The sequence below is a fragment of the Branchiostoma belcheri genome, unplaced genomic scaffold, assembly GCF_001625305.1.
Source record: "Branchiostoma belcheri isolate BF01 breed outbred unplaced genomic scaffold, Haploidv18h27 scaffold17, whole genome shotgun sequence".
Lineage (NCBI taxonomy): Eukaryota > Metazoa > Chordata > Leptocardii > Amphioxiformes > Branchiostomatidae > Branchiostoma > Branchiostoma belcheri.
This window is the reverse complement of record NW_017803157.1, coordinates 3,547,134-3,570,825: the sequence shown is the minus strand read 5'-3', so window position 1 is coordinate 3,570,825 and position 23,692 is coordinate 3,547,134. Positions and strand designations below refer to the sequence as shown.

Below are 23,692 nucleotides of genomic sequence, written 5' to 3'. Positions count from 1 at the left end.
ACGCCCCACATGCAAACACTCTGGAAAGGGGGTATGATCAGCAAGACTTGGGTTGGGCAGTATTGTGATGGTATGTTTATACCTGTTCCCATGTAGACCGTGCCTAACGCACACTCTGTTGTAGGAAACACGCAAATAATACCAGGTGTTAGTGTACAGGTTTGAACAGGACGATACGACGACTCAATACAAACAAAAGAGGTTTGAAAAAAATCGCCTTGTACAAACAAAGCTGACCAAACTCTGGCAGACCGTTCCTATGTGTTTGTATCTGTCTCCATGTAAGCCGCTTCTACTCACGCCCTGTATATGTGTAACAGGAAACACACCTTCAAATAGCGAGGGACGAAGGTAACAAAACTTTCACAGACTTTGTTCCTTAAACATTTGAACCATGGACGTTGCTCTTTCGGTCAACGACATCGCATGCTTGCTTCTGACATATCATGGGGTCGTGTGGCGCAACGGCAGCGTGCGCGACTCGGAATCAAGAAAGGCACTTTACACGACTTTCCCCACTAGACTCAAGTGAAAATGAGTATTGTCTGTCCAGTATTCGTTTCTATGTGCGGGACACAACACCAGCAACAGCTGCCTCTGTTCCGCGTGTATTGCGGTGTTGCAATTTCAATAAATCAAAATCAAATCAAATCAGTACGCTGTGGGATAGGGTGGATTCAACCAAGGAGGTTAAAATGAGCAATAAAGTGATACTTAACTCATTGATTCAACTAACCACATTAAAAATGATCAGAAAATCGCTTTGGGTGCCTTTAACGATTGTTCACGCTGTTCTTCATGTAAAAATCGCTTGGAAGTCACCAGTGTCTCCTATACGTTGTCAAACTTCCGATGAGAATTCCAGAGTGGCAAGAAAAGTCTTTCAGAATATTTAAAGGGGCTGAAACTCACCATAAAACATGTCATTTTCTTAGTAGCGACCCTTTGCCAGACTTCCATACTATTGGATATTTTCGGAAAGTTCGCTAAGTTCTTTCTTACCATAAAGTTACCATATTTCAATTTGCTCCTTGATTGAATATAAGATTATTCATTCATCACTTACTTTATATTGTATTTTTACCCTCCATGCACATTGAAAAGTGCCCTTTGGGGTAATATGTATCCCTGGTTAAATAGATAAATAAACGAATTAACGAACGAACGAGAACATGGGTTATCTTCGTAACCATAAAACATGTCATTTTCTTAGTAGCGACCCTTTGCCAGACTTCCATACTATGATATTTTTGGAAAGTATCTAGAACGAGAACATGGGTTGGGCGTTTTCTGTGTGAAATGTTTGTATCAGTCACCATGTAAACTGTGTCTGTATGTATCAGACGTACCGTGTATTTGTTATACGTGTTATGTTGTGTTGCTGTGTTAATTAGGAAACACACAAACGATAAGATCTGTAGAAGGTGGCAAACTTGACACAAAGTACTACATGGCTAAACATTCGCAGACTTTGGACCTTGATCCCTGCGGTTTTTTCCCTGGTCTCCAAGCAGATTCTGTGGTGCAAGACCACCTATATTGGCCACCTGGATCCATTTGCGGCCCCGTAGTTACTGGAGGCCAATGGATACAGGTGGTCAATATGACCACACATATTGGAGATTATTTCCCCAACAATGTTCGCAAAAATGTGAGCGTTCCTGTCAGTTTTGTGAAAATTCATCAATAAAACGAACATAATTGTTCAAACAATAAAAACCTTCAATACCCTGCAGACGTCCATGGACTCCCGACCGAGCGCTGGCCCAGTGATGACGTCATCGGCCAGCTCGCGGCAAGTTTGCCTGGTGATGACGTCATGGACCGACTGACGACCGGTTCCCATGGTAACGGCGTCTCGGGTCACCCGACAGCGAGCACTGACCCTGGCGACATAGGTGAGTTCTTTCTCACTGTTTTTTGACCTTGACATTAAAGATAGAATGGGTTGCAACTTTTCAGATTAAGCTATGTACACTCAATGTTTGGGGACAACTATATATAGCTGATACATTCATATTAATATAGGATGATATATTCATACAAATATTGACTTCAGCTAACCATGATGTATTAGAAAAACTTTGTAAATTCGTATACGAGTGTCTAAGGAAGAGAGAAAACATGTACAGCTTAGATATAGATAGAACATAGCACAGTTTGCCTAATCCTTATTTGTAACTAAAGTAGTGCATTTAGCCCCACTGGGGCATAGATATGCAATAGACTTAATTGTCATTGTCATTATATATTCAGCACTTGAATGAAAGTTCATCTCTGTTGGTAGAATCCATAGTTACAAAGGTTTGGTGCCTTGGTTCCAACACAATAAAGAAAGACTCACCATGAATTTTCGGTCGATGGCGTCAACCACCATCAGATGCATGATCCACTCGCTGAAATACTCGAATATATGTATGGGGAGGAGCCTCTTCAACACTGTTCTGCTACATAATGTAGCCCAACACCACAGGGTGTCTGCTACACACCAGTTACCATGGTGGCAGACGTCTGGTCCAGGACACTGACTTGTAGAAGAGGAAGAAGAAATTGAGCAAAAAAAAACAAAACATATTGTATACATAATAAATACTGCCTTGAAAGATAATTAGCTAACTTTAAAAATTATAAAAATAAACTGTACCACCACAGCGGATTCCATCTGTCGCGGTTATGGGAGCCGTCCTGACCGGTACCGGACTACCGGTGGTTCTATATATACCAACTCTGTGCTGCTACATAATGTAACCCAACACCACAGCACCAGTTACCATGGTGACAGACGTCTGGTCCAAGGCATTGACTTGGAGAAAAGAAGAAATTGAGCATAAACAATATATTTATTTATTTAGATTGCGAACACTGCAATACAGTGGAAGCCCTGGCAGCTGAGCTGATATTAACAATATATAAACCTAAATCCTGCCATGAAAGATAAATACAATGTATCTAACTGTTTTTTTTACAGCGGATTCCATCTGTCGCGGTTACGGCAGCCGTCCTGACCGGTACGATTGCCAGCGGTTCTACCAGTGTGTACCGGGCCGCCGTCCCTTCCATCTGACCTGCCCGGGCGACCTGCACTACGACCCCCGCCGCCGCGTCTGCAACTGGCCCTGGGCGCTCAGGCCGCTCTGCGTCTCGGAGCCGCAGCCAGGTACGAGTGTATGATCCATGTTCGACATGTTGGCAGTCACTCAATGGGGTATGACGAGTCTATACTAGCCTCTACCAGGCTTTGGGAAGCGGCTGGAATGTGTGAAAATCGGCCTAAGGCCACACCAAGTAAATTTTATGGATGACGTCCTTTGGAGACCCTAAATCTAATGCGAGAGGGCGAAAAAAAAGCAAGAAGGGCCCTAAAAAACAAGATGCCTAGATTAGAAATATACTAAGAGACGACAAATGTTTGGACACCATTTGAATGAGGTGACACAGTGTAACAAGCAAGAAGTCTTTTATTCATCATCAAAACAGCAATAAATCAGGTGGAACAGCAGTTGTCGTCCTGTGAGTTTGGGGAGATAGATGGAGCGGTCAGCAAGTTTCTTCAAATGTGGCAGCATGTACCAAACTGAATTCCTTATGGAAGTCATGATTTCCTTGCTTGATGCTTTGGTCCGTACAAACCTATTTGCGGCACTGTCGTGACTCTTTGGTCATAGTTTAATACAGGAAGCGGAATTTCTTGTTTTTTTTTCTAGGAACAGGCCAAAATCAATGCGCGCGCGGACGTCATCCATAAAATTTACTTGGTGTGGCCTAATAGACATAACAAGGGAGAGGGTATGGTATATTTCGGCCCCGAGCCAATTAGTACATTAGTACAGCTTGCCCCTCCCGATGTTGGTCTCCTAAAGGAGCGGCAAACTGTATTCTCTAGCAGACTAACTCCCCCGGCGTGTTTTCTCTCTATTTGGCCAATTTCTACTCTTTTCAGGCGCTTTAGAGGCCAAGTCTAAACTACAGCTGCAGGTTGCCAGTCAGTCCTTTTTTGACGTCGCACTTTAATACAGGGTCGCAAACCGTTACATCGTCGACGCAAACTATCACATAGTTGATTAAACGATTTGCGTAGATGACATGTCGGGGTACTTGCAGACGTAATAATGATACTGTCTTACACGTACAGACCAGACGTGCGGTGTTCCCGCGGTTCGCTCCACTCTGACCGATCAAGATTCGCACAGGATTGTGGGTGGGCACGACGCGCCCGCTGGCAGCTGGCCATGGATGGTGTCACTGCAGGTAAGGCACTTGTCTTAAAACTGTCTTACCTAAGCCGTGTTGATTGATTGTATGGATGATATCCGCATTAATTTTTCCATTTCTAGAAAAGTTGTCGATCATACTGTAATTATTATTATTATTGTCGTATAATTAAATATATGCCGTAAATTGCAAAAAAAAAAAATATTGGTAAACGATCATACTGATGTCGCAGAACACCAAAATCAATTACAAGAATAAAATGCGAAGAAATGAAAATGAAGAGTCTGTGTCACCCCCGTCACGGCTCAGTGTTTTCTGTTGTATGTCCTGCAGCACCCAGAGCTTGGGCACGGCTGTGGAGGCGCGCTCATCTCCGAGGAGTGGGTCGTCACCGCGGCACACTGTTTCGACGGCATGTGAGTTATCCTCGGAAAAAAATCCGTCTGCCCATTTTTTGAAGACAGCTAACGTTATCTACACTTTCAACTATCCCACGTGTATATTTTTGTGTGCACAATGCACAACTTGTATCATGAATTAAGATAAAACTTTTGTTGAACGTAAAGAAACGTTCTCACTCTCCTAGAGCTTTCCAATAGTCACTCTGGTCTTCCTCAGTAGACTGACCCAGTGAGAACCGTCACGTAACTTCTCTGAAGTTTGACGTCAACACTGGGTCAGTCTATTGAAGAAGACCAGAGTGACTGGTCGAAAGCTCTAGGCGAGAACAATCTCTTGTGTTGGAGCAAAAGCTTTAACTTTAAACATGTAACTACCAACATGGATGAACTTTTATGGCAATTTGTGTCTAACAAAATGGATATTTTCCGTGCAGAGACTGGCGAAGCTTGTACGCAGTGTTGGGAGAACACCGTCTGAGTGAAGAAGACGGGACCGAACAGGTATATGACAAAACTCAACCGTTTTTCAAAACTCATTGGTTACGGCAACACGGCCGAAGTTTAATAATAATGCGCGTAACAAAAATCAGACTAAAACGCTATCTTTTTAAACTTCGAGTTTACTATAGGTCGCATAAAACATAAGATCACTCAAAGTCAAACCATGGGTTTCAGGCCCCGTCTCCGGGGACCCTATACAATATACTAGTAGTGGCCAATTCATAGCGATCTTGGACCCAAATGGCCAATAGTGCCTTAAACTGTGTCTCGTTGACTTGTGTTTAACCCAGGCCATTCCTATTGCTGAGCTCATTCGGAACGACTTTAGCTGGGAGAACAGGACGACGTGGCACAACGACATCGCGCTGCTCCGCCTGGCTGTACCTGCAACGCTAAACCGCTGGGTGGCGCCCGTGTGCCTGCCGGACAGCGAACTCACCCTCCCGGAAGGAACCATTTGTGTGGTGGCGGGGTGGGGCAATTTGGTGGAGCCGACGGGGCCTGATGGTATGCTTTTATAGCCTGGTTACCAAACCTATTATAGCTCCCGAGTCCTACAGTCTCTCCGCAAATAGGCTGTAGGACTCGGGAGCTATAATAGGTTTGGTAACCAGGCTAATGCTTCTAGTTCTCGAGCAATGCGCTTTCAATCTTGATTCCTGTGAAATTTGGTCAATTTCTACTCTTTCAGCAGCCAAAGCTTCTGCAGGATACAAGACACATAGTACGTGCAGTAACTGGATGGGCCGCTAGGGGGCGTGCAAAGCTTTCTCTAGACAGTTGCATGATCCGCCGGATTTTAGTAACTTTTTATGCAACTTTTTATGGTAAAGGGTCGCAGTCCTTAGGACAGGACGTTAAGCTGTGGTACACAGCTGTTCATTGCACTGCACATAGTGCCTGTCTTCTGTCACGACCAGTGGAAGATTCGCTCTTCAGGGGCTAAAACTGGATCAAAAACATTATGCAGCAAGTTTAAACTGCAATATCCAACACAAGAAATTGGACTCATCCAAATTTCCGACTGTACAACTCCAGTCTTTGTCAAGGAATGTACAGTCGAAAATTTGGGTGAGTCAAATTTCTTGTGTTGGAAATTACAGTTTAAACTTGCTGCATAATGACTTCTACCATGTCTACCAATGTGTGTATAATGTCCTTGCTTCTACCAACACAAATGAACTTTCAAGATTGGATCAAACCAAGGACATTATACACAGTCTCTGATCAAACTCACTTCCCTTTCCTTTCCACCCCTCTCTACCCTCAGATATTGTGTCCTCAGACGTTAGGCTAGTTGTTATATGAGCTACAAGATTGAGTGTAACACGCCGTTCGGTGTGATATAGCTAGCTGCCGCCGGGCCGCGTGCCTGCGAAGCTGGTGTGTTATGCCGAAAGGCGGTTATACCGGCTATACAGATACAGAGGCTGGTGTGTTACCTCGAAGGGCGGTTATACCGGCTATACAGATACAGAAGCTGGTGTGTTACGCTGAAGGGCGGTTATACCGGCTATACAGAAGCTGGTGTGTTACGCTGAAGGGCGGTTATACCGGCTATACAGATACAGAAGCTGGTGTGTTACGCCGAAGGGTGGTTATACTGGCTATACCGATAAAGATACGTGTACATGTCATGTGTAACACTCCACCCGTCTCTGCCCTCAGATATTGTGTCCTCTGACGTGCTTCAGGAGGCGGAGGTGCCGCTAGTGGACACAGACAGATGTGACGCGCTCCTGCCGGACCCCATCACCACTCAGGTGTGCGCCGGGAGGGACGAGGGAGGCGTGGACGCCTGCCAGGTATCTGCCATTAACAACTATGAAAGGGGTGCTAGTGTCACGGAAATGAAAATAAAACCACAGTGGGCATCTTTGGAAGACAGGCGAAAAATGTACAGATTGTGCAAGAAATAGTCATGCCCTCAAGTACCAGAGTTATCAACCAAGGATTGAGGTGTTCAAGAACTCATTTTTGTCCTAGAACTATCGTTCTGGAACTCACTGTCACCAAGTACAGTTAGCATCATTACTAGACAGCTGCTGAAAGATGCTCAAAGGTAAGGTGTAATATACTACATAGCCAGCTGTGATCGCGAATGTGCGCCTGCGAAGCTGGTGTGTTATGCCGGAGGGCAGTTATACCGGCTATACAGATACAGAAGCTTGTGTGTTACGCTGAAGGGCGGTTATACCGGCTCTACAGATACAGAAGCTGGTGTGTTACGCTGAAGGGCAGTTATACCGGCTATACAGATACAGAAGCTGGTGTGCTACGCCGAAGGGCAGTTATACCGGCTAATAGTATACAGATACAGAAGCTGGTGTGCTACGCCGAAGGGCAGTTATACCGGCTCTACAGATACAGAAGCTGGTGTGTTACGCTGAAGGGCGGTTATACCGGCTCTACAGATACAGAAGCTGGTGTGTTACGCTGAAGGGCGGTTATACCGGCTCTACAGATACAGAAGCTGGTGTGTTAGGGTACTTCACAACTATTCATAAGCACAGCTTTGATTTGAATCTTATGCATTGTTTCCCCAGGGTGACTCCGGCGGGCCGCTAGTCTGCGAGGCGTCTGACGGTCACTGGTTTGTGTACGGCGTGACCAGCTTCGGTCAGGGCTGCGCCAGGCCGGGGAGGCCCGGAGTCTACACCAACGTCCCCGCCATGAAGCACTGGATCTTGCAGCACATCAGCGCCCTCTAGATAAAACTGTAGGAACTGCAGCTGTCAGGTAGAACATCAGCGCCCCCTAGATATGACTGTAGGAACTGCAGCTGTCAGGTAGAACAACAGCGCCCCCTAGATAAAACTACTATCCGGAAACTAGGAACTGCAGCTGTCATGAAGAACATCAGTGCCCCCTAGATAAAACTATCCAGAAACTAGGAACTGCAGCTGTGACGAAAAACATCAGGTACAGCAGCGCCACCTAGATAAAACCTTCAGGAAACTAGGAGCTGCAGCTGCCAGGTAGAGCAAAAAAGCGCCACCTAGATAAAAACTAGGAATTGCAGTTGTAACACCTTAAACCACTGACCATCCCATATAAAAGTTGAAGGAGTATCCAAAATAAAGAATATTATCTTGAAAGTTCATCTGTGTTGATTCACGTCATTATGCCAGAAGTTTAAACTGTAATTTCCAACACAAGAAATTGGACTTTTTGACTGTACAACTCCATTCTTTGAGTAAGTCCAAGTTGTTGTGTTGGAAATAAGTTTAAACCTCCTAAATTCTAAGCAGTGCAGGTAACATTTGTCTGGTGCAGGTTCTAGTAATTTTCAATGTTACCTGAAGATATGCTGAAGAAGTGGTTCAAGCCCTAGTATTCTATATATATGTTAAGTCTATCTACACATTTTACAAAGACATGAATAAGCACACACCAGCTGGACTGGTAAACCTCCAGTTTATTGAAGTATTGAATGTCAGACATCTAAAAGTGCTATTAACATTAAGTATGTTCCAATTTTCGCAGCAACAGTAAAAGTCTACACCTGACTACCATACTACTCACTATACTGGACAAATGTTGCTAGCTACGTCTCTGCGTATTATACAGACTACTGCCCGGGAAACAAAACAAAGAGTTTCTGCCTAACCATGTACTGGAGACGTCCAGCCTTAATGACAGAAGAAGCTAATCTGTGATTGGTCTGTTGTTTTGTAAAACATTTGATGATTGGTTGATTCATCCTGCCTCTGTTTAATAGCTGTGTAATACAGGAGAAGTTTCAGTTTCTTATTCACAACTTGGAAACATCCGGAGCAAACATGGCCTGTTGCTCGAGGGAGTATTTCCTTTGAAATTGACTCAGCGATACACTAACAATGTTGTTAGGTCAGCTTCACATTGGTAGATTCTTTACAGCAAGGGTCTACAGCTTTGGTAGCTTCAACTGAAACTTTGGTTACACTCAGTGTTCGGTTATACAGTACTGAAAGCCAGTCTTGACTTGTTTAGACTTGTCAGGATGGGAAAATATGTGCTAAGTTTCTCGGCCACTTTCTCTCAAAACAAACCAAGAAAGTTGGCATTTAAGAGTCAAAGTAAGTCAGAAGGTATTGCTTTGACTGTCTGCAACCACCTCCAAAGAGCATCTATTCGTGAGCAGTTTTAAGTTCTTCAAGATCAACAGAAACGACATTTAAAACCAAACAGCAACAAAAGATGACGGAAGCTGCCAAGAAGTCACCGATCTCTTCCCTATCAATTTACAAACATCGTTCCCTTCTGAAATATCAGGCAAGCACAGTTCAGTACTTGTTTCTTAGTGAATGCTATGACCTTCATGATATAGCTGAATTTTTATCGTCTAGCTACAGAGATTGAGTAATAAGATTAAGTTTAAACATCAGTACGTGTACTCTTTTAAAAGAAAAGACAACTATTCAATGGTTGAAAATCCAGTTCTGGCACATTATTTTTGTCATCGCTTTTAACAGACCGTGTGAAATACCGGTACAGCTTTAATTTTCTGTTTTCCGCAAAGCCCAAATTTGGATTCAGATTGGGAAGAGAGATTATGACGTGTGTATTTGGAAAACTGACCAACTTTGAAACATAGTTCGAAGACGCCTGCATTGAAAGCATTTCCCATCCGAGATCTATATATTTCTTCATAGTTTTCCTTATTGTCGCATCACCAAAGTTTAATACTAGTAGCGCTCAACAACCAAACATGAGTTTTTCTTTGTTAGACAGATTCTTATTTAAAGTTGTCACTACATGTAATTAATAAACGTCTCAGTACATCACGTTAGACCTTTTCCTTTTGTTATATACAAAATCTTCCCAGCTTGAAGAACATCATTTAAGGACGTCTCCAGGTTCAATTCATTCCGAGCCAAGAAGTTGACCATCGGAAAGTTTTTTTTTTCCTAATTTTTCAGACGAGTGAAATGTGGAAAGAATGAGTACGCAGGATTGGTATACAGAAACATCAGCAGCATTGCGATGTGATAATAATTATCATAAATTAACATACCTACATACCTAGAGCACAGAGGCAGCTGACTAGAAAAGAATTCCTACGCTTCAAGTGATTCGGGTGAAAGTTAAAATGTACCTGAATGTGAGATGTAGGTGAGCTACACGTAGATCATCAATCCGTGTAAAATTAATTATACAAAATTAATAAATAAATTTTAAAAAATGAGGTGTTTGAAGGTCAGTACTGCACCAAAATATTTACACTCTTGAAGCCAGAAATGCTTTTCTAGTAGCTTGTTTACAAACTTCCGTTAATATAGACAAACAATCGAGAAATGTCTTTAGACTTCCATATTCTACATGATGCATAATCAAACTTGTAGCTAGTCTTTCTTTTTTTTCTCCCAAATATGGTGTGGTAATGTTCCTTAATTTCCTATAGTTTGATACAATGTGATGTAGATTACCTATAGTCAGAGCATATCTCAAGTTGGCCTCACTTAGTTCAACAAGTTTTCCCAAATTGCACAGGTAAAGCTCATGACAGTTGACCTCTGAACTTTGCCCCTTTGCACTTCATTAACCAGAAATGTTTCCTATCTATTAGATAGTTGATATTGCAGCAAAATACATACAAGGGCACATGCTACCTACCAAGAAAATTAGCACACTTTCTACTCCACTACATATACACGACAAGTTGGCAAAGTTTGACACCAAGTACACCAACAAACGCTCTTTCTCCATTTCGTAGAAGGTCCAGCACGAAAATTGAGTCGTATTTCCAATAACCAATGATTCGTTCAGGAATTAGTTAGTGGCTTGCATCGTTAGAAAAAAGTTGATGTCAAAATGCTATGACTTGACTTCACACTACGCACGGCTAGCTAGAGTTGGTTAGGTTGGTTTGGTTAAGATCAAATACAAGTAGTTTGTGCTGATTATTGTATCTTATTTCACAATGAATGACCCAGAAATGCAGTGAGGTTCGGGTACGTCGACCCTCCACCTCAACTCTTTAAGCTGGGCCAGAACAGCCCGAAGTCATCATAAAATCTTCACCTATTAAAAGCAGTGTTCCTAAAATCTTGTTTAAACTCCAACTGAAGAAGTCCATGCAACTTTCTCCGCCACGAGAACTCGTATCGTGGGGACGGACGCTAAAAGCGTCGCGAAATCATAACCCTATCTCTGGTTCCTCATCGTAAGTTATTTCGTCATTAAAAACGAGATCAAAATCAGGCAAACGACTGCGTGTCTCCACCAGTCTTGCCTCTGTTTCCCATTGCAGCAACGTCTGTTTATCTACCTACCAACCACTGGCACTCACTCTGTCTGCGAGTCCTTTGCCCTTTAACCTTCAACCTCTGGCCCCTGGCCGGCTGCCTCGAGTTGCCGTGGCAACAAAACTCCCTCCTCAAACCTTCCGACAGGCAATTATTTTGTCCCTTTTTTTCATCATGTTTTTTCTTTCGAGTCACTTCCGCCATCCTTCCTGGCAAACTAAAACAGCTCAGAGAGAGAGAGAGCTGGCCCGCGTCAATACAAGAACGACGGGCAACGAAACTAGTAAGAGAAATCCTCACAATCAAACCAATCGGAGAACGTTTATAACTGAATCGTGGGACTGCCGACCTGAAATGCAAGGCGATGCATTTTTACCCACACAGTGCAAGTACGAGATGGAACTCCTCGCCTGCCATTGGATACGGATGAAATGACGCTGCATGAAGGAACAAGTTTTACTTAGATGGTGACCAGTTGGTTTTTATACTTGACACTAAGACGGGTTCGGTGAGGGGCTACTTGGCGGGGCAGCTGGGAGAACCTGAGCGGTGGAAATGCACACACTGCCATTTGCCGTCCCGCTTCTGCCAGACACGCGTCTCTTCTGACTGCAGCGTTACTGGCATTCCATTCCTGGAAAGACAACGGGACAATTTTATTTCATCCGTTCTACACATTCCATTCCTGGAAAGACAAAGGCATTAAGAGTAGGAACAACTTTACTTTCTATTCGACATTAAAGGCATCTAATGCAATTTCAGGGCTGTAAAACTGCAGCGTTACTGGCATTCCATTCCTGGAAAGACAACGGGACAGTTTTACTTCATCCATTCTACATTAAAGCTGCATTATGTAACATTAGGACTATACAAAAAGTAAATTTTCTGGCCATTTCTTTTCTAAGTACAGACAATGGGACAACTTTATTTCATCCATTCTACACATTCCATTCTTGGAAAGACAACGGGCATTAGAAGTTTGTCAGTGAAGGTTAGACATCCAGGTAATAAGATATGTCAAAAACAATTTCATTTCGTTTCACAATTCTTTCCATTCCTGGAAATTAAGACAATGAGCATTAAGAGTTGGGACAACTTTACTTCATCCATTCTACATTAAAGCTGCATTGTGTAACATTAGGACCATACAAAAAAATAAATTTTCTGGCATGTGGTGAAGGTTAGACATCCAGGTAATAGGATACGCAAAAAAACTGTTACTCAAGCAACTGGATATGATTTTGAAAATGATCAGACGTTTCAGGTAGCATCCACTAGCTTCCGTCAGTGACACTAGAGAATTGTTAGCAAAGCCATTTTCTGGCCATTTCTTTTCTTAGTAAATTGAATCAACTATATACCCTATTGAAAAAAATTGCACTTCAGGAAGTGTAGATGCTTAAAAGCTTGAAACACAGTGTAACTGGCATACAATTTCAGAAAGGACAACAGGCATCAGGTTGTTTGAACTGTTCTTTATTCATGAAAGCTCAACTTGGCATGCAGGCTGCTTTTCATTGAGGTCACGAGGGAAGAGGTAAGGGTCAACACAAAAACTGAATTTTTCACGGTTTTCATTGGATATTTGTTGCAGAAAAATATCTTTTGCGACACAACATTTAGAAACTTCAACATGCGAACATGATCTAAAGTACTAGTATATGTTCTGCCGAAGCTAAGCGCTACGCACAACACATTAGCGCTATGCACAATACATTACGAGTTACACGCAGGTGCAGTACGTACTGCCAAAGTGAATGGACCTATACCATTATTACGTCACAGTTTGTTTACCGCAATAAATGCCGGTCAATTGACGTCTATATTGTACAGGGGTGCGTAGCGCGGTGTGTGTTTGTGGAGCTTTAGCCTTATATAAGGCTTATAATACATGTACAGTACTACTTTCGTCTAATGTCACAACTAAATCACCCATGCGGCATGTAATGTCATGTCAACACAACTAGACGCAGCAAAAATCAGACATACAGTTGCATGCAAAATTATTCAACCCCTCTTGTACTTTGGGGAATTTTGCCAAAATAAGGAAAATTACAACTGTAGAACATCCCTAACTCATGTAAGTGATTAACATATAGTAAATTACAATTTAATATCAGAGAAAAAGTCAATATTATTTCATAGTTCATCTGAAATGGCAACTTTAACACAAAAAGCAGGTGGCAAAATTATTCAACCCCTATACAACTCATCAGCTAGGGTTGATTATGCAGAATCACAACTAACATGCCACATCCAAAAACACTAGTAATGCAATGAGGTAAGATGTGCATGTCCATAGTATTTGTATCATCGTGTAATTTTCCACCAAATGTGTAGTATTACACGCTTTGTGTCATTACTGCTCACATGCCTCTTGCTGGCAAAGTGGTGAAGGCAAGAGAGTTGTCCCAGAGGTTTAAATAGGAGATAGTAGCATTACACAATAAAGGTAATAGATATAAGAGGATATCCAAGCTCTTTAATGTTCCCAGAGACGCCATTTGGAGCATTCTTCACAAGTTCAAGGCAACCGGTACTGTGGCCACACAGCCAGGTGGTGGACGAAAGAAGAATATTTTATCAGCAACAGCAAGATTCCTGAGAAAACAGGTGGACAAAACCTCCAGGCTTACTGCAAAGGACCTGAGACACAACTTGGCTGGAGGAGGAAGTGATGTTTCAGGCGGTACAGCATGCTGCACACTTCATGCTGAAGGGTTCAATGCCAGAACCCCAAGATGCATACTGCTGCTGAAGCTAAGCCACAAGAAAAGTTGCTTCCAGGATGCTGAAGCCAGCCTGTCAAACCCACAGAACTTTTGGGACACTGTCCTATGGGCTGATGAAGCAAAGCTTGAGTTCTTTGGTCCTGTGGATCAGAGGTTTGTTTTGCACAGGAGGATCCAGACATACGCAGAGAAGAACACCCTGCCTACCGTGAAGCATAGCGGTGAGTCTGTGATGCTGTGGGTGTGTTTTGCTTCTAATGGTACTGGGGAAACTCCACCATGTTGACGGCATCATGGATTCAACAGAATATCATGATATTCTTGCCAAGAAAGTCAGGAAGTCCTTGAAGAAGTTGAAGCTGGGGCGTCATTGGACATTCCAGCAAGTCAACGAACCCAAGCACACATCGAAATCCATGAAGGCTTGGTTGGAGAAGAAAGGCTGGAAGGTCCTGGAGTGGCCATTGCAGTCTCCTGACTTAAACCCAATTGAGAATCTGTGGTGAGACCTGACGAAAGCTGTTGCAGCAGGAAGACCTAAGAACATTGCTGAGATGGAGATATTTGCCAACAAGGAATTGGCCGAAATCCCCAAATAGCATTGCCAGAATATCATGACAAGCTATCGTTCCCGTCTGCAACAGGCCATTGCAGTTACAGGGGTGGTGCACGAATTTCTAGAGGATTCCTCGTAGGGGGTTGAATAATTTTGCCACCTGCTTTTTGTGTTAAAGTTGCCATTTCAGATGAACTATGAAATAATATTGACTTTTTCTCTGATATTAAATTGTAATAAACTATCTGTTAATCACTTACATGAGTTAGGGATGTTCTACAGTTGTAATTTTCCTTATTTTGGCAAAATTCCCCAAAATACAAGAGGGGTTGAATAATTTTGCATGCAACTGTACCTTACTTTGAAAACTTTGACATGATCTTTATTCTTTAACTGACCGTTCTAGAATGTTCTTTAGAACAGGTAAACAAACTGTGACGTAATAATGGTATAGGTCCATTGTGTGGGCCATCTTACCTGTCAATACACTGTGTTAGCCTTATATAGGCTATGTAAGCTGCATCCTCTCCTAGAAGGTGCACGTGAGGATTGAGAATCGTTGTGTTGGTTGCTTTGCTGTTCTTCGTCAGCGCTGGATACATGAAAAAAAAATCAATACATGGATTTTTATTACTTCGGCTTACAACAGCCAGGGTTGCCCAACTAGTCGTAGACTATTGTTAAGGGTCAACCTGGGAGACAATAGAATCGTTAGGTGTACATAAAATTAATAAGATACAGAGTCAAAATTAACAATGATATACATATACATATGTAGGATTATACAATCATATGCAAGTTATCAGCATTATATCATACATAGGGTTTCTAACATTGTATACATACACGTAGGGTTTCTAACATTGGTGAATTTTCTAGTATGCACATAGCTACCGAGGTAGCGCTTGTAAAGAGATATTTGGATTTTATCACCTGCATTGTATTACTTAAACTACTAGTATTACTTGTGTCAGCTAAATACTAAAGGAATTGTGCAAGAAAGTCTTACCGTGTTCAAAGTAGAACCTATGGAAGTCCATGCCATACACCAGATTGCCGAGAGCCTCCGGTTCAAATGCCGTCATCCCTGGCTCACAGATCTTACTGTAAAAACACAATAAATCACATATTACATAATCATAGTCCTATTTACCCCTACTCTGCAAGGAGGCAGGGGAGGCCAGAAGAGCTAAACAGGTCTCATGTTCTCAAGAGGCTAGGCCATGATAAAGGCGTACAGTGGAAGTTGAAAATTTGATCCTTTTGTACCCTTGTGTACTAGAAAAGACTGACTTATTGAGTGTAAGCTACATAGTCATCATTAGTGAATATCACAGTACACTCATTATTTAATATCCATTCAACCTTTTGGTGTATAGAGAAGGTATCCATCTTCATTTGATCTAGGGCATACTTTTTTATTTATTGAAATTTACCACATTTGTGGAAGGATTGTCATAGCAGGTGACTATCCTCTTTTCTGTCCTTGTGTTGGAATAAAGTTCAGCATTGTACTAGAAAAGCCTGACTCACGTGTAAGCTTCGTAGTCAGCGTTAGTGATGCACTCTATCAGGTTCTCTGTCATCCGTATGATCTCCTGCTTACGAGCTGAAACAGAAACACCGATGAAGATTTACAAGTACTTCTACCACTTAGGTCTTTTGGTTTTTGCGATGCTGTTAAAATAAGTTGGCTGGATTGTGTACTGGAGTAGAAATTCCAACATGTAAGATGTAAACAACAAGTATAACAATTAGTAGGTACAGCACATATATATGTATGATGTATGTGTACCCTTCCTAAGTTGGATTGCTGCACAGCTACATATGCATAGTGTAAGATGCCGTTTTCCGTCGTAAAGAGACTTATAACAGCACTATGGATATCAGCACCAAGGACAGTAACCAAGGGCTATGGAATTGTGTGAACAAAGATACAGACTTTTTGCTATTTTTAATGTCCATGTCTCAGTTCACAAGCAATAAATAATATTGGTGTGGCCTTAGGTTCATGTAGGTTTGTCTGCTTTACTTGGTAACTTTGAACTTTAAACTATAAACCAGTAAGGAAGGAACGTGGTTTACCTTTGACCTCGTCGTCCTCCACGATACTGCCCTCGGCCGACCCCTGAAACCCGATATGATTTGAGTCATGAACAAGATGGAAAGGAGAGGGGGAGGGGGGCACAATGGAGAAACATTCACACACGATGGCACACTCCCAATCTGATAAATCTCATCCTCTCAAGCCAAGCCCAATGCTTGTATACATCAAGCAACAACCCTGGTGTATCGGCCTACATTCCATGCTTTTTGCTGCACCTGTGCTGGCCAGTTGTCATCAGCCAATCACATCACTACATATTGACAAGACACAAGGTGATTGGTTGGTAACTTTCCCTCCAATAACAGCAGGGGGAGCATCTGATTGGCTGATGGTCACCAGCCAATCACATCACCAAATATCGTCAAAACACGATGTGATTGGCTGGTAACTTTCTCTCTAAAAACAGCAGGGGGAGCATCCGATTGGCTGATGGTCACCAGCCAATCACAATGCCACCTGTGGCCAAAGCACGATGTGATTGGCTGGTAACTTTCTCTCTAATAGTAGACGGGCATCTGATTGGCTGACCAGCACTAACACAGCAAGAAGCAAGGAACACAGTCCGGTATGCCATGGTTGATACTTGAAACATACAATACAGCGGGCCAGTGAGAGAATGAGAAATCTTTGCTACAAATTGACTTTTTGACCTGCTGCATGTATAAAGTATGTGACTTTTGCCAGCCGAAACTTTTAACAATTTGCTTTCTAAAAATACAATTAATACATCTCTCATGATAAATTTTGATATATGAAGAGACAGAGGGGCATGGTGAATCACTGATGCACAATGAAATGTTCAGAACATTTTTTACATTGAGATTTCCAACCTCTAAAAACGACGTTAAAACTGATAATTTCGAACCAAGATGAATTTTTGTCAAAACACAAGCCAATAGCAATCTTCTGTAGTTAGGGTTTAGATCTATGCAAAGCTTATTAGGCAGCACATTTTAAAAACTGCAGCTTGTCATAGACTTAGCCAGGGTTTCCTACAATGCTGGTTGTAAAATGTACCAAGCTTTTAATCATCATAGCCAAATCATGTCATAGCTAAATATGATACAATATACAATTCCTTTAGTATTTCAAAGTAGTAGACTTTCTGTATGAATGGCCAACATTGGAACTGGCTCAAGATTATGCCACTGTGACGTATTGTATGTACATATATATATGACACTGTCTGCTGAGTCCAAATCAACGCTTCACTTTTTCTTACATATGTACAAAGGCTAAGCAAAAAAAACTCTTGCATACAAATAAATGCGCACAACCAACCATAGTTTATGTTAGATTTGCACAAGAGGCTACTTTGCAAATTTGGCAATTTCAATTGTACTCTTCAAGCATTTTTTTATCAACGGAAATAGAAAATGCACATGTAGGAAACCCTGTGCTCTACACACTGAAATGCTGAGACTGCAGCAATAATAATAATAATAATCATAATAATACACACATCTACAGAATGTAAGGCAGTTGAAAATGTAATCTGTTCTTTGCCTTCCTACTCTACGCAGGTACGTAGATGCAAACAAACAACTCATCACATATAATAAACAGAGACATGTCAGTAACAGTAATATATAATATAAATGTATAATACACGAGTATCCAGCCTTTTGCTTACAAACATGAGGCGTTACAGGAAGGGCAGTGCACTTCTAGTCAGCTCTACAACTACAGCAATCCTACCTGCATTAACGTTACACTAGAAATTGACGATGTTGAATTTCCATCTGCCTGTTTAAAGAAACGACAAACCACAAGGCAAAAAACGGTTTAATCACGGCAAACGCTGAGGAGCACACTCAGGAAGGTGGTTAGGCCGGCTAGTCTACTCTACTCTAGTGCTACACACGGATGTCTTCACAATTAGGGTGTCCCTGGGCTTCTCAGGTTACCTGTAGCTGTCTCATAACCCGTATTTACTACAGAAAGGTGTTGTTATTTTTAGTCACGATTTGAGATAGTTAGGCCACGCTAATTTCATAGATTGTTTCTCAGATTTTTGTGAAAACAAGGGGACAGGGCAAAAACAGGCCTAGGCATCCAATATGATAGCCCCAAATGCTACGATACCAGGCTAGTTTGTAATTTGAACAATTTCACTGTTGCATACATGTAATTGCATTGTTATAAAAAAAGGGCCTTTTCCAAACTTCTTTGGCAAACAAGAACAACAACAAAGTTGACTTCTCTTGTGCAAAGAGACAAGTTGCTTTGTCTTTATGAGGTAGATACGGGTTATAGGACAGTTCTGACATCGCTCAGAAACCCAGGGACAGTTCAACAGTTGCTGCTACCAGGAACTAAATATCTCTTTTAGAAAGTGCAGAAGGTTTTCCCTTACCATAGTATTTTTGAGCATAAATTTTCGTAATAATCACTGTAATGTAAGTCTGTAACTGATACAGCAACTGCTGTGTGAATTGTGAAGACAATGTTGTGAAGGAGGTGACCTGATAAACTACCCAACAAACATTTCAAAACCAGTGAACTCAGAAATAAAGTAGCTCTTTCTTTTTGATGGGCTCAACTTGACTGAAGAGCCAGGCAGACATCTGTGTAAGTGATAGCATTTACTCAATGCTTTTCCCACTCCAACAAAAGTGCACAGCAAAATCAGCAATGGACATGAAAAACTGCCCCCCAAATATTGGACTAACGATTAGCTTTTTGGATACAAAATTCCAGACATAATTTGAGGGGGAAGGCAAGAAATGTCTGCAGGGCCAGTCTGTAGGTCATCTAGTCACAGGCTGATCCCAAGTTGTTGCAATCATCAATCAAACGTTAGTAAGAACATTTAATAAGCAAAATTCAATTCAAATCGTTTCACACGTTGCCAAGAATCAATCATCAACTGTTAGATAAAAAAAGCTATTTGGTGTTTGGAGTCTGTTTTTGTCAGGGTTATTTGGGAGAGCCAGACTATAAGTGTTAAGAAGAGGCTAGCTACAGCTACGCTGCGGAGAGAGTGAGAGAGAAAGAGAGAGAGAGAGAGAGTCGAGCAGAGGGCATGCGACTGGAAAACAGAAATCTCACCAGTGACTGTACACTCCTCCTCTGTTACCATGGCAACGGGGATATTGACAGAAACCAGCCAAGGGAGGAAAAAGAAAGAAAAAAAGTTCCGTTTTGGGTTATTATATATATATAGTAAGTTGTTAACGTTACTTTTTTTTTGAAGCTCTACTATAGATCGGGTTACACAGTCGGAAAGCAATTCAGTCCAAGCAAGCGAACAGATTACATTTCCTTCTAGCCAGGTCAAAGGTCATGCAGGTCAATCTACGGGGGGTCATAGGTCAAGGGTCACCCATGCTACACACCAGGGAAGATGGGGGAAGATATCAATAATGATGAGTAGGGAATTAGGATGTTGAACTGTTGCTTTTCAACGGCATGCAAAAATTTTGTCTACGCATGGAAAATAATAACCAAGATGCAGATTCAAAGAAGATGCATGAAAGTATGTTTCAATCACACAAGCACAATAAAAACAAATATTGGTCAAAATGTATGCAAAATATAATAATTCACAAATGGTACAGGCAACACAGCATGAAGATTCAATGATCACACAATACATAACACTGGTCACTTTAAACTCGCTGAGCCATGTGCTACATTTCAAGTACATATCATGTTGGAGCTGGATATTACATGGCAGCTGACAAAACAAGCTTCCCTGCACTGTTACATTGCAATTCTTCAGCAATTTGATTTCAAAATTTGTTGAAAATTAAAAAAAAAAATCAAGAAGAATCTTGTGCAGTTCGCTTAAGGTCCAAAAATAATTTCATCTGGTTGGTGAAACATAGGATATACAGTTTATAATTATAACAACTGTTAGAGTTGCCAAGCTAACATTTTTTTAAAAAGCTCTTAAGAGTGGGCAGCATCCAGTGAGCTTAAGACTTTGGCAAAAAAGGACGATCTACCGGAAAAAAAAATTGGGTTCAAAAGCTCTTAAGATTTTCCTTAATTCCCAATATACTTTGTCAAAAAGGTAAGCTCTACCTGAAAAAATTTTGGAGTTTAAAAGCATTGGGCAGTATTTTCCTTAATTCCCTTTACTTTAAAGAGACCAGTGTTTTAAGGCAAAATTACCGGGTATGAGCGTTTGGTTTTTTTTGAAGGGGAAGGGATGGAGAGGCATGCAGGAGACGAGGTGGAGTTGTCAGCTGTCAGAGCTTGACCTGTACAAACCTTGGCGTCTGTCTTCTTGGACAGCAGGCTTTTACCTACAGGACAACATGGGGATATTCACTGCCTGGTCTCCAACATTACACTCATTTCATGTATATTATATACATTAGACATTGTGGTGTTCGAAGTGTGACCACACAAATGTGTTGTTATGGATGACAGTAGCATAAGAAATCTGGTGTGAGAATATAAATATTAGCCAATATTTGTGACCAAACGTTTTCATGATGATTACATTGTACAATATACTGGTAATACTGCAATGGACGTTTTAAGAATTATGACATAATTATTTTGCATTATGAAGCAAGCATAACTGTAATTTCTAACAGAAGAAATTGGGACTTACCCAAATTTTCGACTATACAACAGTAACTACAGTCCTGGTCTAGGAATGTGGTACTTTTCAAGACCATGCAAATGTCATCCATATGTCATATTTGTGTGGTCTATATTATCATCTACTATCAATTGTTAAGTGTTATCAATTCTCTTCTACATTAGTCCATTCATGTGTGTTTCAACTTTACAGAAATCAGCATCACACTAGAAATTATTCTGGTCCAAACCTGGTACAAGCCTAGCAAAAAGGTGTACCAATACTTATTCTTTCTGCAATAGAAAAGAATACATTCCCCTCTTTCTCATCTTACCGTTTGAGCCAAAATATGCACCTTTTTTCACTCTTATTTCTTTGTCTTTGGAAAAAAATGTGACTCCTGTTGTCTGGAACATTACATTCTCTCTTAGAAAATGATTTTGCTTTCATATCATCAACAAATAAACAATAATTTGGTACTTAGTATAGCCTGATGTAACTGATATGTGATAGATCTAGCGTCTTCAAGTCAAAACTAGAGGAATGGCAAATTTACAGCAGATTAAGATACATACTTGAAACATATGATTTTCATGACTCAATCCAGAATTTGAATTAGACAAATCACACTGTTACATACAATTGTACGTACAAGTACATGTAGTACATATTCAGGTGACAAAATACAACATTCCGATTTACATAATGCTTGGCATGACCCTTAGTTTGAAAAATGGTGTATGTAGGGCCATTGTTGGAATGTACATGAATGTACATGTACAATGTATGGGTCAACAGATGGTTCATTCAGTCAAAGACATCATACATGTAGGTACAAAATGTACATTCCTGAAACATTCTTCCCATACATTTTGTATATATCAGATGTATTTTTTATGTAAGGTTTGAATGGATAGTAGTTTTTCCAATGGTACATGTGTGTATGTGTGTATGTATGCAAATGTGTGTACACTATCACTTCAGTAATGTTGGTATGTAGATATATTTACATCTGAGTACATTCATACATGTACATCAGCTCTGAGGAATTCCCAAGCTGGACTATAAATTGGTAAGGATGTCTTGTTTGTTAGATACACAAATGTAGACTCTTGTCACCTCTAGACATCTGCGTAATACTATACCCTTCACATGTTCTTCATGGCTATTGTTGGGTCTCAACACTGTCTAGCATAGCATTTTCATATTTTTGGGATTGTGATTTTAGCCATGACAATTTCTGATGTTTCTGAAACAAGCCTTGTGAACTTTAAGTCAAAGTCCCTTAAGAGTTAAGCAATTTAACAAGACATCCCATCCAAACAATTTAATTGATATTTTGAAGCCCTGCCAATGCTGCACATTTCTTATGAGCTATGTTTCTATAGTCCAACATTAATAGCACATAAGATATAACCTACAAATGTTCATGCACAATGAATAAACCTTGTGAAAGGTTCAATAAGTGTGTGCGATGTTACAACAAAATCAAAGGTGTCCATTATTCGATCCAAGTTACTATGTCACTATGACGACACACTAACAACTGGAGTGATCCAGAGAACAAGACACTAGCACAGGATTGTCTGACAGAACAATCCAGAGAACAGAGATTGGAGGTAGAAGGTATAGAAGATACGTCATGCTCATGGTATACAGGATGGGATCCCATGCAAATGTGAGGATGTCTCATGTCCAGAAGCCCAACGTGAGGGCCATCTGGACTGGTCGACACGTGAAACAAAGTTGGTATGACAGAAGCAAGCACAGGATTCGGGGGCAGGCATCCAAATGAATCGGAAACTTAATTTTGTATAATTATTAACATTCGTCTACATCGCGAGCAAATTTGGTATAATGTGTAGAATGAAAAGAAAAGTGCCCTAGGTAGGAACAAAGGTTTTGTGTAAAATCCGTTTTGGAAAAAAACAAACTTTAAGGCGGAAAGATAAAGTGAGAACCATGCAGTTTGAATTTGGGTGAACTTTTTTTTTGGTACAAGTCTTTGAATAATAAACAAAAGTTGTGATAGAGTTTAGGTAAGGTTTTCCAGACTTTGAGACTGAAACTAGCATGGTATTTGCAAGCGTGGACGACGTACCTGCATCCGCCATAGTCCCAGCCTGGCCTGCCGAGTTTTGCCTAACTGCACGTCCACACGACAGCGAGCAGAGGCACACAACACACACGTTAGAGTACGCACAAGGCATGACACATCACACGTCAACCACAGGCAAAGACAACAGTGCACTGCCGGTATAGTACAGGTGGAGAATGGGGAATTGAAAAATGTAGTGATCAGAGAGTATGAAAGTTACAGTTTCAACACCCTGGACACCCAAATACACATTGAATGGGATTCATGGTATAAAAAGGTATGATACAGCAAGTACATGTAGTTAGCATGTAGGTACCAATT

The 23,692-nt window shown here is 41.2% G+C and overlaps 2 protein-coding genes across 18 annotated transcripts in view; one reads left to right on the top strand and one right to left on the bottom strand.

The window, feature by feature from the left end:
• The first annotated feature begins 1,740 nt into the window (after positions 1 to 1,740).
• Positions 1,741 to 8,177, top strand: LOC109466746 (trypsin-2-like). 2 transcript variants are annotated; one of them, XR_002140037.1, is made up of 9 exons: positions 1,741 to 1,898; positions 2,969 to 3,157; positions 4,133 to 4,248; positions 4,546 to 4,628; positions 5,048 to 5,114; positions 5,405 to 5,621; positions 6,783 to 6,919; positions 7,661 to 7,875; positions 7,988 to 8,177. XR_002140037.1 is itself a non-coding variant. In XM_019764519.1 (8 exons), exons 1-8 carry the CDS (start codon positions 1,820 to 1,822, stop codon positions 7,823 to 7,825), a joined length of 1,053 nt encoding a protein of 350 aa, XP_019620078.1. In that variant the 5' UTR covers positions 1,741 to 1,819; the 3' UTR covers positions 7,826 to 8,177. The 2 variants fall into 2 exon arrangements, 1 of the variants encoding a protein (XP_019620078.1); XM_019764519.1 differs by having other exon boundaries at positions 7,661 to 8,177.
• A 335-nt stretch (positions 8,178 to 8,512) lies between these two features.
• LOC109466742 (calcium/calmodulin-dependent protein kinase type II subunit delta-like) overlaps positions 8,513 to 23,692 on the bottom strand; it is a 92,081-nt gene continuing 76,901 nt past the window's right edge. For 5 of the 16 annotated variants that reach the window (XM_019764496.1, XM_019764498.1, XM_019764499.1 and 2 more), the window contains 9 exons: positions 23,375 to 23,419; positions 20,955 to 20,989; positions 19,788 to 19,808; positions 18,435 to 18,482; positions 16,715 to 16,757; positions 16,163 to 16,238; positions 15,639 to 15,733; positions 15,107 to 15,221; positions 8,513 to 11,975 (listed from right to left, as the gene is read on the bottom strand). In XM_019764496.1, coding sequence (XP_019620055.1) covers positions 11,858 to 11,975; positions 15,107 to 15,221; positions 15,639 to 15,733; positions 16,163 to 16,238; positions 16,715 to 16,757; positions 18,435 to 18,482; positions 19,788 to 19,808; positions 20,955 to 20,989; positions 23,375 to 23,419 — 596 coding nt within the window. In that variant the 3' untranslated portion in view covers positions 8,513 to 11,857. The remainder of the gene's footprint in view (positions 11,976 to 15,106; positions 15,222 to 15,638; positions 15,734 to 16,162; positions 16,239 to 16,714; positions 16,758 to 18,434; positions 18,483 to 19,787; positions 19,809 to 20,954; positions 20,990 to 23,374; positions 23,420 to 23,692) is intronic. The other 11 variants (XM_019764500.1, XM_019764509.1, XM_019764506.1 and 8 more) reach the window with 7 other exon arrangements.